The following is an 11,042-nucleotide window of genomic DNA, read 5'->3' as shown; positions in this document are numbered from 1 at the left end:
TAAAAATTCTTATCTAATATATATCAATTGATTTATTTTAAAATATTAATATTTAATTTATAAAATTATAATAAATAAAAAGTAAAAAAAAAAAAAAAAAAAGTTCTATAAATCCTGTTAAATATTGAGATAGAAATTTGTGTTGAATGTAATGGGGTTGATTTGTAGAAAAGTTGTGTGATATAGGCGGCAAAGAAGCATGCAACGTGGAAGTGGGTGAACACATAATGAACCAAAATCAGACTAGAAAGTGGTACCGCATGGGTCTCATCGACCAATACACAAAATGTCCATGTCTTTGCCTCTTCGCTTCCATTCCTCGTCTTTCTCTCTCTCTGTAAGTTTCGCTTCGCTCTCTCTCTCTCTCTCTGCTATATCAACAATTATGTTAAAGGATTAACAAATTGAAAGACACGGAATGCTAGTATTAATCCTTATATTCAATGAAATTCATTCTCTATTTCGATTTTCTCCACTTTCAGAGTCTTCACTTACTCATAATTTCCAACTCTTTCTTTTCAATCGTAATGTTTTGCATTCTACTGGAAACACATACTATTGGACTCAAAATTATTCACTTCCATTATCAATCACATGAAAAATGTCAATTGATTTCTAACTGCTGAAGGAATTGTTTAATGCACTTTACATTTTAATCATTCTTTCAATTTTTTTGTATCTAAATGTACAGTCTCTTGGGGCTGTGAGGAAAGTGCTAGGGAGTTTTATAACAGGCAAGTATGCATACAAGCTTCTTTTCTTACCTCACATAAACTCTGACTTTGAGTTTCTCACACTTGACACTTGTGTTGTGACTATAGCATTGTGTTTCTGCAAATTATTTCATTTTCATAGATATTGTTCGACCAACTAATGGAAATTGGCACTTGGGAAGAAGAGGTGGAAGACTTGTGTCGTTTAAGGGTTGTGCGAGGCTTGTACAAACGACGTGTCGAATCTCTGTCCCTGGGACCTCCCCAAGAAACAATGAGAAGGCCTTGTCTAATATCTCCAGGGATAAGAAGACAATTCCAGAAGCGGATCCTCCCAGTATTAAAGATGTTCACCTTTTGTATGAATTTTTGGACCAGAGGTTAGTTTTCATACTCGTCATTTTTTCGGTTAGAAGTATATTAGAGCTCAATACTGTAGATATAATAACAGTACTTTGATAATTTACATTTTGCAAATTTTAACAGTTCCCTAGCTGAGTTTCAATTTTAATGTACAGTACCAAACTCACAGTATTGACTGGAGCCGGAATTAGTACAGAGTGTGGCATCCCCGACTATAGAAGGTTCTGGCTCTACTGTATACCACTTTCTAGTATCATGAGGCTAACCAAAATGTTTATTGGGGAACAGTAGAACATTGTAGTTTTTCTTAAAATAGCTACTTACTTTATTTTTCTTTGATATTGAAATTTATTGGACCTTGTAAATTTTGTGGATGTTGCATTCATAAACTGATGGCAACAAAAAAGAATTAAATGGTTAACTTGCTTTCTTTTTTGGCCATGTTATACTGTTATAGATATTGTGCGTAGAATGATAATATTGCTATATATTTCATTTCCTTTAGATTATTCAGAGCTTATTTTCCCTTTATTAAATAGTGTGATTAGAATTAGATTTGTATATGGCCTATACATATTTTTAAAGATTATTCAAAATTTTGTTTGCTTTGTAGGTGATCTCAGATTTTTGGTCATTGGTGCTGTGTTTTCTGTCAATCTTAAGAAAAAAGAAATCTATAGGCCTCTTTGGGTTTCAACTTTTTTATTTAATAGTAACTGTAGTTTAGGAGAAGAAATGGTAATTCTTATTTCATTGATTAATTGAAATTGCAAAGGATGATATAAGTAGGCTGAGTTCTCTAACCAATATGATTTCAATTCAAACTAGTAGATAAGGGGAAAACAAAATAAAAGATAAGACTGTGAGATTCATCTAAAACCAATATGATTAGATTACAATTCCTAATCTAATCATATTCTATCCAAAGTTTCTAGAAGAATTATTTACGTATTGAAAACAAAAAAAATAACAACTTTGATTGTAACGATTCTGCATCAATATGTATATATGGCAAAGAGGGTCAAGAAAAAAAGAATAATGTGGCCAACTATGTAATTATTTGAAACCAGATGCATCAATTGGAGGGGTCCACCTTCCATTCACCGATGCACTGACTGTAGACTAGTGCTAATTCTGATCAATATCCAATGTCATTTATTGGTGGTGGGAGATGTGCTATTCTTGGTGTTTACAAAGATTATATATGCTTCATCCTTATTTAGTTTGATATCTTGAGAATATGGAATGAATAACTAAAAAAATTTATTCATGAATCATAATGCAAGCTACATCTTCCTTTCTTTACTGTTCTTCACTGATAGCAATTTATTATTGTTGCAGCCCCAATGGAGCTTATAGTTCTGGATTCAAACCAATAACCCACCAGGTGATCTAAAGGCATGTATAACTAGATTTGCTTCTTTTATTGTATCATGGTAGGGCCTATATAATTTAGGAAAATATGGCCAATAGAAGAAGATAAAAAGGGTTAAGAATAAGAAAACACAGATCTCTTGCAATTAAATATCGTGTTCCAGATGGTTGCTTTAATGGGTTGGAATTTCATCTCATATTTCAAATACCTTAAATATCATGGTCCATAGGGGAAAAGAATGAACACAATACCTGCAGTAAGCTAGTATCTATGGTCATGTTCTTTGAAAGAGAAAAGGTCGTTGTTACTCAACAGAGTAGGAAATATGTATCTTTGACATCAGGAAAGCTGAGTACCTAGGACAAACATTCTCTCCATCTACACAAGGAGAAAAAGACTTCAACTATTTATTGATAGGTTATTTAGAATTTGGCATTAGTGTAACTGTGTGTGCATATTTAAATTTAAAATTTTATGGCAATGACTATGATGAAAAAAAAAAAAACTAAAGTTCATGCCAAAATAGTTGACTCATAAATCTCTTTCATCTTAATCTGTGTTTAAGTTTTCCTTTCTTTTGACATTATTTAAAAGGAGTTTCTCCGTTCAAGTCGAGCTCAGAGGAGATATTGGGCAAGGAGCTATGCTGGATGGAGGCGATTTACAGCGGCACAACCATCTGCTGCCCATACTGCTTTGGCAACATTAGATAAAGCTGGCCGAATCCATCTTATGATTACACAAAATGTTGACAGGTGCCCTCTAATTATTTATCAATTAGGCTTATTTGGAAAAGGTGAGATATTAAAACCAAGCCTATCCTGGAATTTTGTTGTACCTTGTTCTCAGGCTGCATCATCGTGCTGGTAGCAATCCATTAGAATTACATGGGACTGTATACACTGTAATTTGTATAGATTGTGGATATTCCTTTTGCCGGAGCTTATTTCAGGACCAGTTGAAGGACCTTAATCCAAAGGTTAGAGTTTGCAACTAATAGAAAAAATTGTATAATCAATGAGTAAATGCTTAAGAAGTGATTTCGAGAGAGAAAAATGTTGATGAAGTGAGTTTATGATAAGTCCCGATATTTAAAAGATCTAATCCTTTGTTTTAGGGTTAAAGTATATTATCATGTTGAGAGATGTAACACTTAAAGACAATGACTCGATGGTTGATAATTTTATTATCTGTGTAAGCACTATTTGGCTAGAGAGGTGTGGATGGTTTCTTTGGGTTGATTTTGCTGGTGATAAAAAATCCCCCTCTTTCTTATTCTCTTAAATTTGATAGAGAGAGAGAGAGAGAGAGATCTAACACTTAGATATAAAGACAATGGCTCTTGTTGGTTGATAATTTTAGTATCTGTGTGAGCACTATTTGTCTAGAGAGGTATTGATGGTTTCTTTGGGTTGGTTTTGCTGGTGATAAAAAATTCCCCTATTTCTTATTCTCTTAAATTTGATAAAGAGAGAAGTCGTAGAATGAGAAAAATGATGCAGCCGGGTGCTCATTCATCTGGCGCGTGACATTGGGAGAACAGCAATCCCTTTGAATGGTTTATCCAATAAAACATTCTATAAATGGCATGTGTAAATTGTAATAATACTGGCTATTCAATCTTGTGTTTAATAAGATTTTGCACCCTATATTGCAGTCACTGCAAAAAACTATTTTCTTAACCCATAAAACATCCTTGAATATTTATTATTTTCTTATATTCCTTAACACTACTTATAAAGAAAGGAGATAATAAGACAATAGAGTGAGAGTACCATATTGAATCTTACAAGGGCTAAACTATGTAGGGTACAATTACAACACTCAGTATATATTAGAAATTTAGGACAGTCTGTTGAATTTTCTTAGGAATTATGTTTTGTATGTTTCAATCATTTATATAATTTCTATTTCATGTGTCTGATATGGGTTCATTGCACTGAAATTCTGAATTTAGGAGGGCAAGACTCGTGTCATTACTGTGGTTATTACTTATTACAAGCAAAAATATATTTCTTCATACATTTCCAGTGCTTATTTTATCAAAATGCTTTAATGTAGCAGTTTGAGTTTTTGTTTCTCAAAACAATATGACTGCATACATCTGTTCTGAGTTTTCCTTTTCTGATAAACCAGTGGGCAGAAGCAATTGAAAATTTGGACCATGGAAACCCTGGGTCAGATAAGAGCTTTGGCATGAAACAAAGGCCTGATGGTGATATTGAGATTGATGAAAGATTTTGGGAGGAAGATTTTATCATTCCAACTTGTCACAAGTGCAGTGGAGTTCTCAAACCTGATGTAGGCCATCTTGTTTTTTTCTGTTGAAATATTCGGCTGTTACTTGTCTGCATACATCAGCCTGTTAGTTTTGTGCAGAATAATTGTTCTTCATTATTGTAGCTGGTAACAAGTGGGAGCAAGAGAAGTATTAGAAATATTAATTATTACTTTATAATTTATAGATCCAAAACATTGAGTTCGATGAGCACCTCCTCCCTACTGAACATTAAAGAAAAATAAAAAAAGAAAGAAAAACTTAACATGGAACACTGCAAGTCTTGAAATGCAGCGAACCTGAATTGAAATTTCTGGACGTTTTGACTGCCAGTTCAGAATATATTAATTATTAGGTTATGATAGGAAGTGCAATTTGACACTCCAAAATATAGAAACAAATACAACAATGGAAAAACGGGAATTCAATTTCTGTTAATATTGAATATATATAAAGGAAATACAGTGGAATAGAATTCCAACTGCCACAGAGCTATGCTCCTGCAGAGGGCTAGTGCTCTCTGTCCATAACAAACTAGATGATTCGCTCAGATATCCTCTCTCTTCTAACACGTCCAAATATAACAGAAACTTGTTACACATTTGGCATGCCCCTGTCTCTCTGCTACAACATTTTTTCTCAGACCCTTTGTATTTTTTCCAACATAAACTCCTCACACCTTGGGCTTTGGCTCAAAGGAAACAGATCAAAACTCCACATTGATGTTCATTTAAGTTGTGTATTCTTTTACGTAGTATGGTTTTATCACTTTTATGTGACAAATCTGGATGTGTTCTCTATTGTATCTTTTTCTTATGTGATGAGATAATGCTGCTCTACCTCTTCTTGAATAAGTTCGTGACCTGTTTTAAGATTCAAGATATTTCATGATTCAGTGGGAAGAAACAGACTACGAGTGCATTTTGAAATAAATTTAGTTATTCTATGGACAAAGACATACTTAGTCAATCGTGTATCTGAAAATGTGTATGATCATTTTGATCTATCTTATTATGCTGGTGACATGAAATGCTTGGTAGGTATATCAAACGTGAAATATTTACTGTGTCCTTGATGTTCTTGTTGTGAATAATTATGAAGGTTGTCTTCTTTGGTGATAATGTTCCAAAGGACAGAGCTGATATGGCAATTGAAGCGTCTAGAAAATGTGATGCATTTCTTGTACTTGGGTCATCCCTGATGACCATGTCTGCTTTTCGCCTTGTCAGGTAGGTAGATTCAAAATTACTACTAGGTCTTTTTGAGATTAAAATACAATATAGTTTCTTAAACAAATTATGCTACTTTATAAAGTGATTGTTGATGGCCCCCATTATAGAATTTGACATGAAAGTTTAATCAACAGTATAGATTCTTCTTTTAGAAATTATGCAATGATATTAGTCGATCAAATTTTACACGAGGATGAATAAATCCTTGATAGAATAGATATGCTGAAGTAATTTGGATTAGATAATTGAATAGCAGAGAATTCACATGCTTTCAACAATGTGATTGAATATAGCTGTGCCTTCCTGTGTTACTTATTATGGGAATAAATAAATAAATATGATGATTTTCTATCAATAAGTTTTCGTTTTGGTGGTGGTTGTTGAGAATGAGATACATATCAAATTATCATTTCAAAGAAAAAGTTAGTGTTTTGGAATTAACTTCAAAACTATAATTTAGAAAGAAGCTTGTATTCCCAATTTCAAGTAATTAAAATATTTTTCATTTGTGTGTGTTTTTGACTGGCTGCATATTTGACTTAATTGAATTTGTAAAGTTTACTTCAACAGGGCAGCTCATGAGGCTGGTGCAGCTACTGCGATTGTGAACATAGGTGTGACGCGTGCTGATGCTTTTGTTCCCTTGAAAATCAATGCACGATTGGGTGAGGTATGGCTTGAGTTGATGTTGACTAGCTATATTGAATATTGCATGTTTAGTGCCTCAAATCTCACAAGCTTTTCATTGTTGCAGATCCTGCCAAGAGTGCTTGACATGGGATCTATAAGCATACCTGCTGTTTAATGATATTAGATGAAAGGATGTATCAAGTTGTATTTGAACCATTCATTGTTCACTTGCCAAATTTCTTATTCGTTGTGTTGTTCAGGTAATGTCTGAATGTTGCCAGCCTCTTCAATTGACATCTCTTCCCTAACTCCGCAGATTCTGTATATGCCAGTTTCCATCATAATCCCCCAAAATTAAAATGCATTCATTTTGGCTGAAGCAATGTCAACTACAGAAATCATGAAGTGATGCTTGCTGAGGATGAATACACATGCAGATGATTGTTGTAGGTTAAAGAAACTAAAATACTATATTTATAAATAATTTTGAGATATTTTGGCTAGTGCCAATTTAAATTTCATTGATTAAATGCTTCAAGGTAGCTTAAAGAAAGGAATTACTATCGTTCTCATTAGTGATCTAATGAAAAATTGCTCCAAATTCAGTAAATTCTTGTTTAATGTAATGATATTGACGAGGAATCAATAAAACGCAATTGTTATTCGTGTTTTCCTTGCTGGAATGAACATTTTACATATGAATTACAATCGGTTATTTATTTTTTCCTTTTCTATATTAAAATTATAAGATCTTTCTAATGATTGTCCTAAAGGTTTTGTTTTAAGAATCAATTATTAAAATAATAAAAGGTTTCTATTTTTGAATCCTTATTGTCCTTTGCTGGTCTTATTAGAAACGTGATAAAACAGGTTATAGTACAAATTAATGCTAATTCACATGTAAATTTTAAAGGATATCGTCAGCTTTTTCTAACATCTGCCAACTTAACAATTGTCTGTAGCATTTTTCAACTGCGCAACTAATAAAGTTATGGAAAACAAACAACAAACAGTACCAGTTCTTTAGCTAATTATGAAATTCTATTTTGCCAAACAATCGACTTAAACTAGTTAAAAGTGAAAACAAAACTAATTTTATTAGAAAGAATACTAGCAATTAAAGACTTAAATATATTTTTAATCCTTCAAATTTAAAGATAAACTTATTTAATTTTTAAATTTTAAAATTATTTAGTCAATATAATTTTTTAAAATATTTTAATCTTTCAAATCAATAATATATCTAAAAATAACAAAAAAAAAAGATAATTATGTATCATCAATTATTTAATATTTTCACTAATAAAATACTAATAAGTAAATTCTATTTAACAACATTTGACAAATTTTTAAATAAAATTTTAATATAAAAATTAAAACAATTTTTTTTGAATTTCCAAGAACTAAAATAATAATTTTAAATATAAAGGACTAAAATAATTTCTTAAATTTAAAAAAACAAACATATTTAAACTTATATTAAAAACTATTAAAACGCTAAAAAAAATATTAAATAAGATGTGAAAACGTAATGTTTATAATCTCCAATAAATTTCAACTGAGACGATGTATTAATTTTCTTACTCGTTGATGAGTAATTTCAAGGTTAGTCCCACTCCTGTTTTTTATCTCATGTCTCATGCATTTAAAACAGAGAAGTTCTTGAAATCTGTAATTTCTTTCCTCACCCATTATTTTCCCCGGTTTTTTCTGTTCCAAACAAAAGGTCAATCATAAGCGACTAAAGGTGTGGTAGCAGAAGAGTTAACTAACTACTTGCATATATAACTGATCACTTTACATGCATCAGTAACCTGAGGTTGAAATCCAAATCCTACAAACCAACCTCAAAGGATTCAATTATACAAAACACACAACAAAACCCTTAACTGTGCTTCTACTAATCCAAAAAAACTACATAAACGATTAGCAGAATGACTTGATGCCTAATTTCCTAAGAACTTTCACTAACTGCCTTGTCAATTTCTTCAACGTGACCACGAAGCACATTCCACTGCACACGAGAGAAAAATAATCATTAAATATTGGCATGAAAATCATTTACTCTACATCTTTAAAACAACCAACACATTCGAGACAGGCATAGAAAAGGACTTGTATTGGACAACATCCATATAGTTTCATAATGTACCTGATCCATGGTCAACGAGATACCTGAAAACAAATAAAAATGTCAGCATAACCCACATTTGCAAATCAATATCAAGCCAACAAAAATATCACCCTACATGGGGTTTAAACGAAATGGATAAATCCAGTATTGAGCTGTATTAAAAACAAACTTTGAGCAAAAGAAAAACCTATCCCTGCAAACTACTTATCCCAACTGACTACTTGTCATTCTAGAAGAATTTCCCAGGTATACATGAGGACCACCCAACCACAATGCATGAGCATGATCTTGAATACCCGAGGATAACATAAATAATTAAGGACCTTCTAAAAACCAATCAAGTAAAAAGACAGACTCAGACAAAATTATAGTTAGCAAAAAATACTGGATTGGGTAGAAGCAAACATAAATCTTCAATATAAGTTCATAGTTATCAGTCCCAATTAGCAACAGGCACCATCCAAGTCATGCAATATGCATAATGTCAGATCCTAGAATTATACTAGCAATTTTGACAACATCACAAAAAGAATAGGAAGATTTCAGCTACCCATTATAATCGCACCACTATAGAATGCAAATGGATGCAATTTCATCTGCAATTTAGGCCATGAAAGCTTCAATTCCTGAATGCTCCGCAGCTGCACTTTTGTAGTGGCCAAGGGATGCTCAGCACCACCACACAACTATAGTACACAATTCATAATTATATACAAGTGTAGTTCATACTCCAAACTTCCCTAACATGACACAACAACATTGTTTCCCGTGAGCCAACAATTGGTGTGAAAACTACCATTTCCGATTTAGCCAATGAAAATTTTCCAGACCATTAACAAAATCAAGTTAAAAGTTTATTCCTTTAATTTAATTCATTTAAACCAACAGCTACTAAGGTTTTAAATCATCAAAACTAATTCAATTTCCATATCTTCCTTGATCTTATTGTTTGCTTGTAAGCAAACAATGATATATCACATCATAAACTCACAATTAGATAGAGACTATTTTTTTCTCGCAAAATGACTAGAGTTATTCGAGAGTCCTATAACTTAAAATTTGCCAAGAAATATTTTTTTAAAAAAATAGTATAAGTTGTTCACCTCTTTCAATGCCCCATCCGAAGTAAAGACTTTAGTTGAAGAATGAATATTAAGTTAAGAGGTATCAAGCTAATGCAAAATGAAAGCATTGTATAACTATCAATTTGGTCCACTCATGCAATAACTAAAGAGCAGATACAAACAATTATCATTACATGTCAATAAACTCAATACTATATCATGCATGAGCATTTTCGAGAACCATATTGCAGACTATTCTGGATGCATGACTAGCAGAGCTCAAAACAAATGACAGAATCACGAACCACGGTTCAACAAACTCCAAATAAACAAATAAAAAAGGTCCAAAAAAACTATGACCAGCTAACAAATTATCCAACAACATTCTAACGGAGTAAGAACTTCCATTATCATGAACTGGAGCATAGCATCCCATCCATTAGTTTAACTACCCTATTGAGCCAAAATGAGTCATCCACAAGAGATCTAACGTGTAAGCGAGCATTATACAAATCCAATAAACAACATAACACTCATAGCAACTAAAAACTAACACAAGAGCCTTCATATTCCTCAAACAATGAATCCACTAACATAAAACGACTCCACCAATAAATCAAGAAATACAGAAAAAACATTTAAACGGTTTATGTGACCTTTCTTGCCAGGCATTTGCTTGCCATCTTTGAGGTAAAACTCGCGAATGTCAACCACGACCCTGCCTTGCCAGTTCCTCACCGAAACCCTCCTGTTCTTCGAAATCTACATTTCAGGAAAATAACAAAACAAATTAACGGTAAAAGAAAAAAAAAAGGAAAAAGAAAAAACCCTAATATAGGAAAAGAATCGACCTCGCATACGAAGATGGAGTCGGAGTCGTCGTCGGAATCTTTCTTGATGGCCTTCCTGGGCGGCGCGTGGCCCTCGGAGTCGGCGTCGGAGGCAGCGTCATCGTCTCTTCTTTTGGCCTTTCCAGACATTTCTCGAAGCTTCTTTGGTAAGTCTTTGTGATGTAAGAAAGAGTGAGTGAGTGGATTTCAAAAATAATAGATAGATTTATATACTACGAAATTCAGAGAGCCAAAAATTGAAACCTAAAAACGCTTTTGGCGCCCAAACGCCACTCCAAGAGTCACTCGTCACTTGAGTTCACTCGCCCTGCCTTTCAAACTTTTCGTCTTCTTTTCTGTGTTTTAATTTCCTTTTCTTTTATTCTTTTTGGGCTTTGTTGCATGAAAATTTAATTTGGGATA

General features: G+C 32.9%; 2 protein-coding genes across 4 annotated transcripts; one reads left to right on the top strand and one right to left on the bottom strand.

The window, feature by feature from the left end:
- The first annotated feature begins 184 nt into the window (after positions 1–184).
- SRT2 (sirtuin 2) lies at positions 185–7,274 on the top strand. 3 transcript variants are annotated; one of them, XR_002241109.3, is made up of 12 exons: positions 186–337; positions 692–734; positions 856–1,093; positions 1,232–1,297; positions 2,418–2,463; positions 3,046–3,206; positions 3,301–3,430; positions 4,588–4,752; positions 5,831–5,958; positions 6,532–6,631; positions 6,716–6,851; positions 6,972–7,274. XR_002241109.3 is itself a non-coding variant. In XM_020379371.3 (11 exons), the coding sequence occupies exons 1-11, from the start codon at positions 287–289 to the stop codon at positions 6,764–6,766; spliced, it is 1,179 nt and encodes a 392-aa protein (XP_020234960.1). In that variant the 5' UTR covers positions 186–286; the 3' UTR covers positions 6,767–7,274. The 3 variants fall into 3 exon arrangements, 1 of the variants encoding a protein (XP_020234960.1); XR_003805611.2 differs by having other exon boundaries at positions 185–337; positions 6,519–6,631; positions 6,716–7,274; XM_020379371.3 differs by having other exon boundaries at positions 6,716–7,274.
- Positions 7,275–8,341: 1,067 nt separating this feature from the next.
- On the bottom strand, positions 8,342–11,042 carry LOC109814851 (RNA polymerase II transcriptional coactivator KIWI). The gene is made up of 5 exons (XM_020379363.3): positions 10,884–11,042; positions 10,641–10,792; positions 10,446–10,551; positions 8,744–8,766; positions 8,342–8,605 (listed from the first exon to the last, which is right to left on the bottom strand). Exons 2-5 carry the CDS (start codon positions 10,767–10,769, stop codon positions 8,546–8,548), a joined length of 318 nt encoding a protein of 105 aa, XP_020234952.1. The 5' UTR covers positions 10,770–10,792; positions 10,884–11,042; the 3' UTR covers positions 8,342–8,545.

Source organism: Cajanus cajan, chromosome 6 (assembly GCF_000230855.2).
Source record: "Cajanus cajan strain Asha chromosome 6, NIPB_CcT2T_4, whole genome shotgun sequence".
Classification (NCBI taxonomy): Eukaryota; Viridiplantae; Streptophyta; class Magnoliopsida; order Fabales; family Fabaceae; genus Cajanus; species Cajanus cajan.
This window is presented reverse-complemented; position numbering and strand designations above follow the sequence as displayed.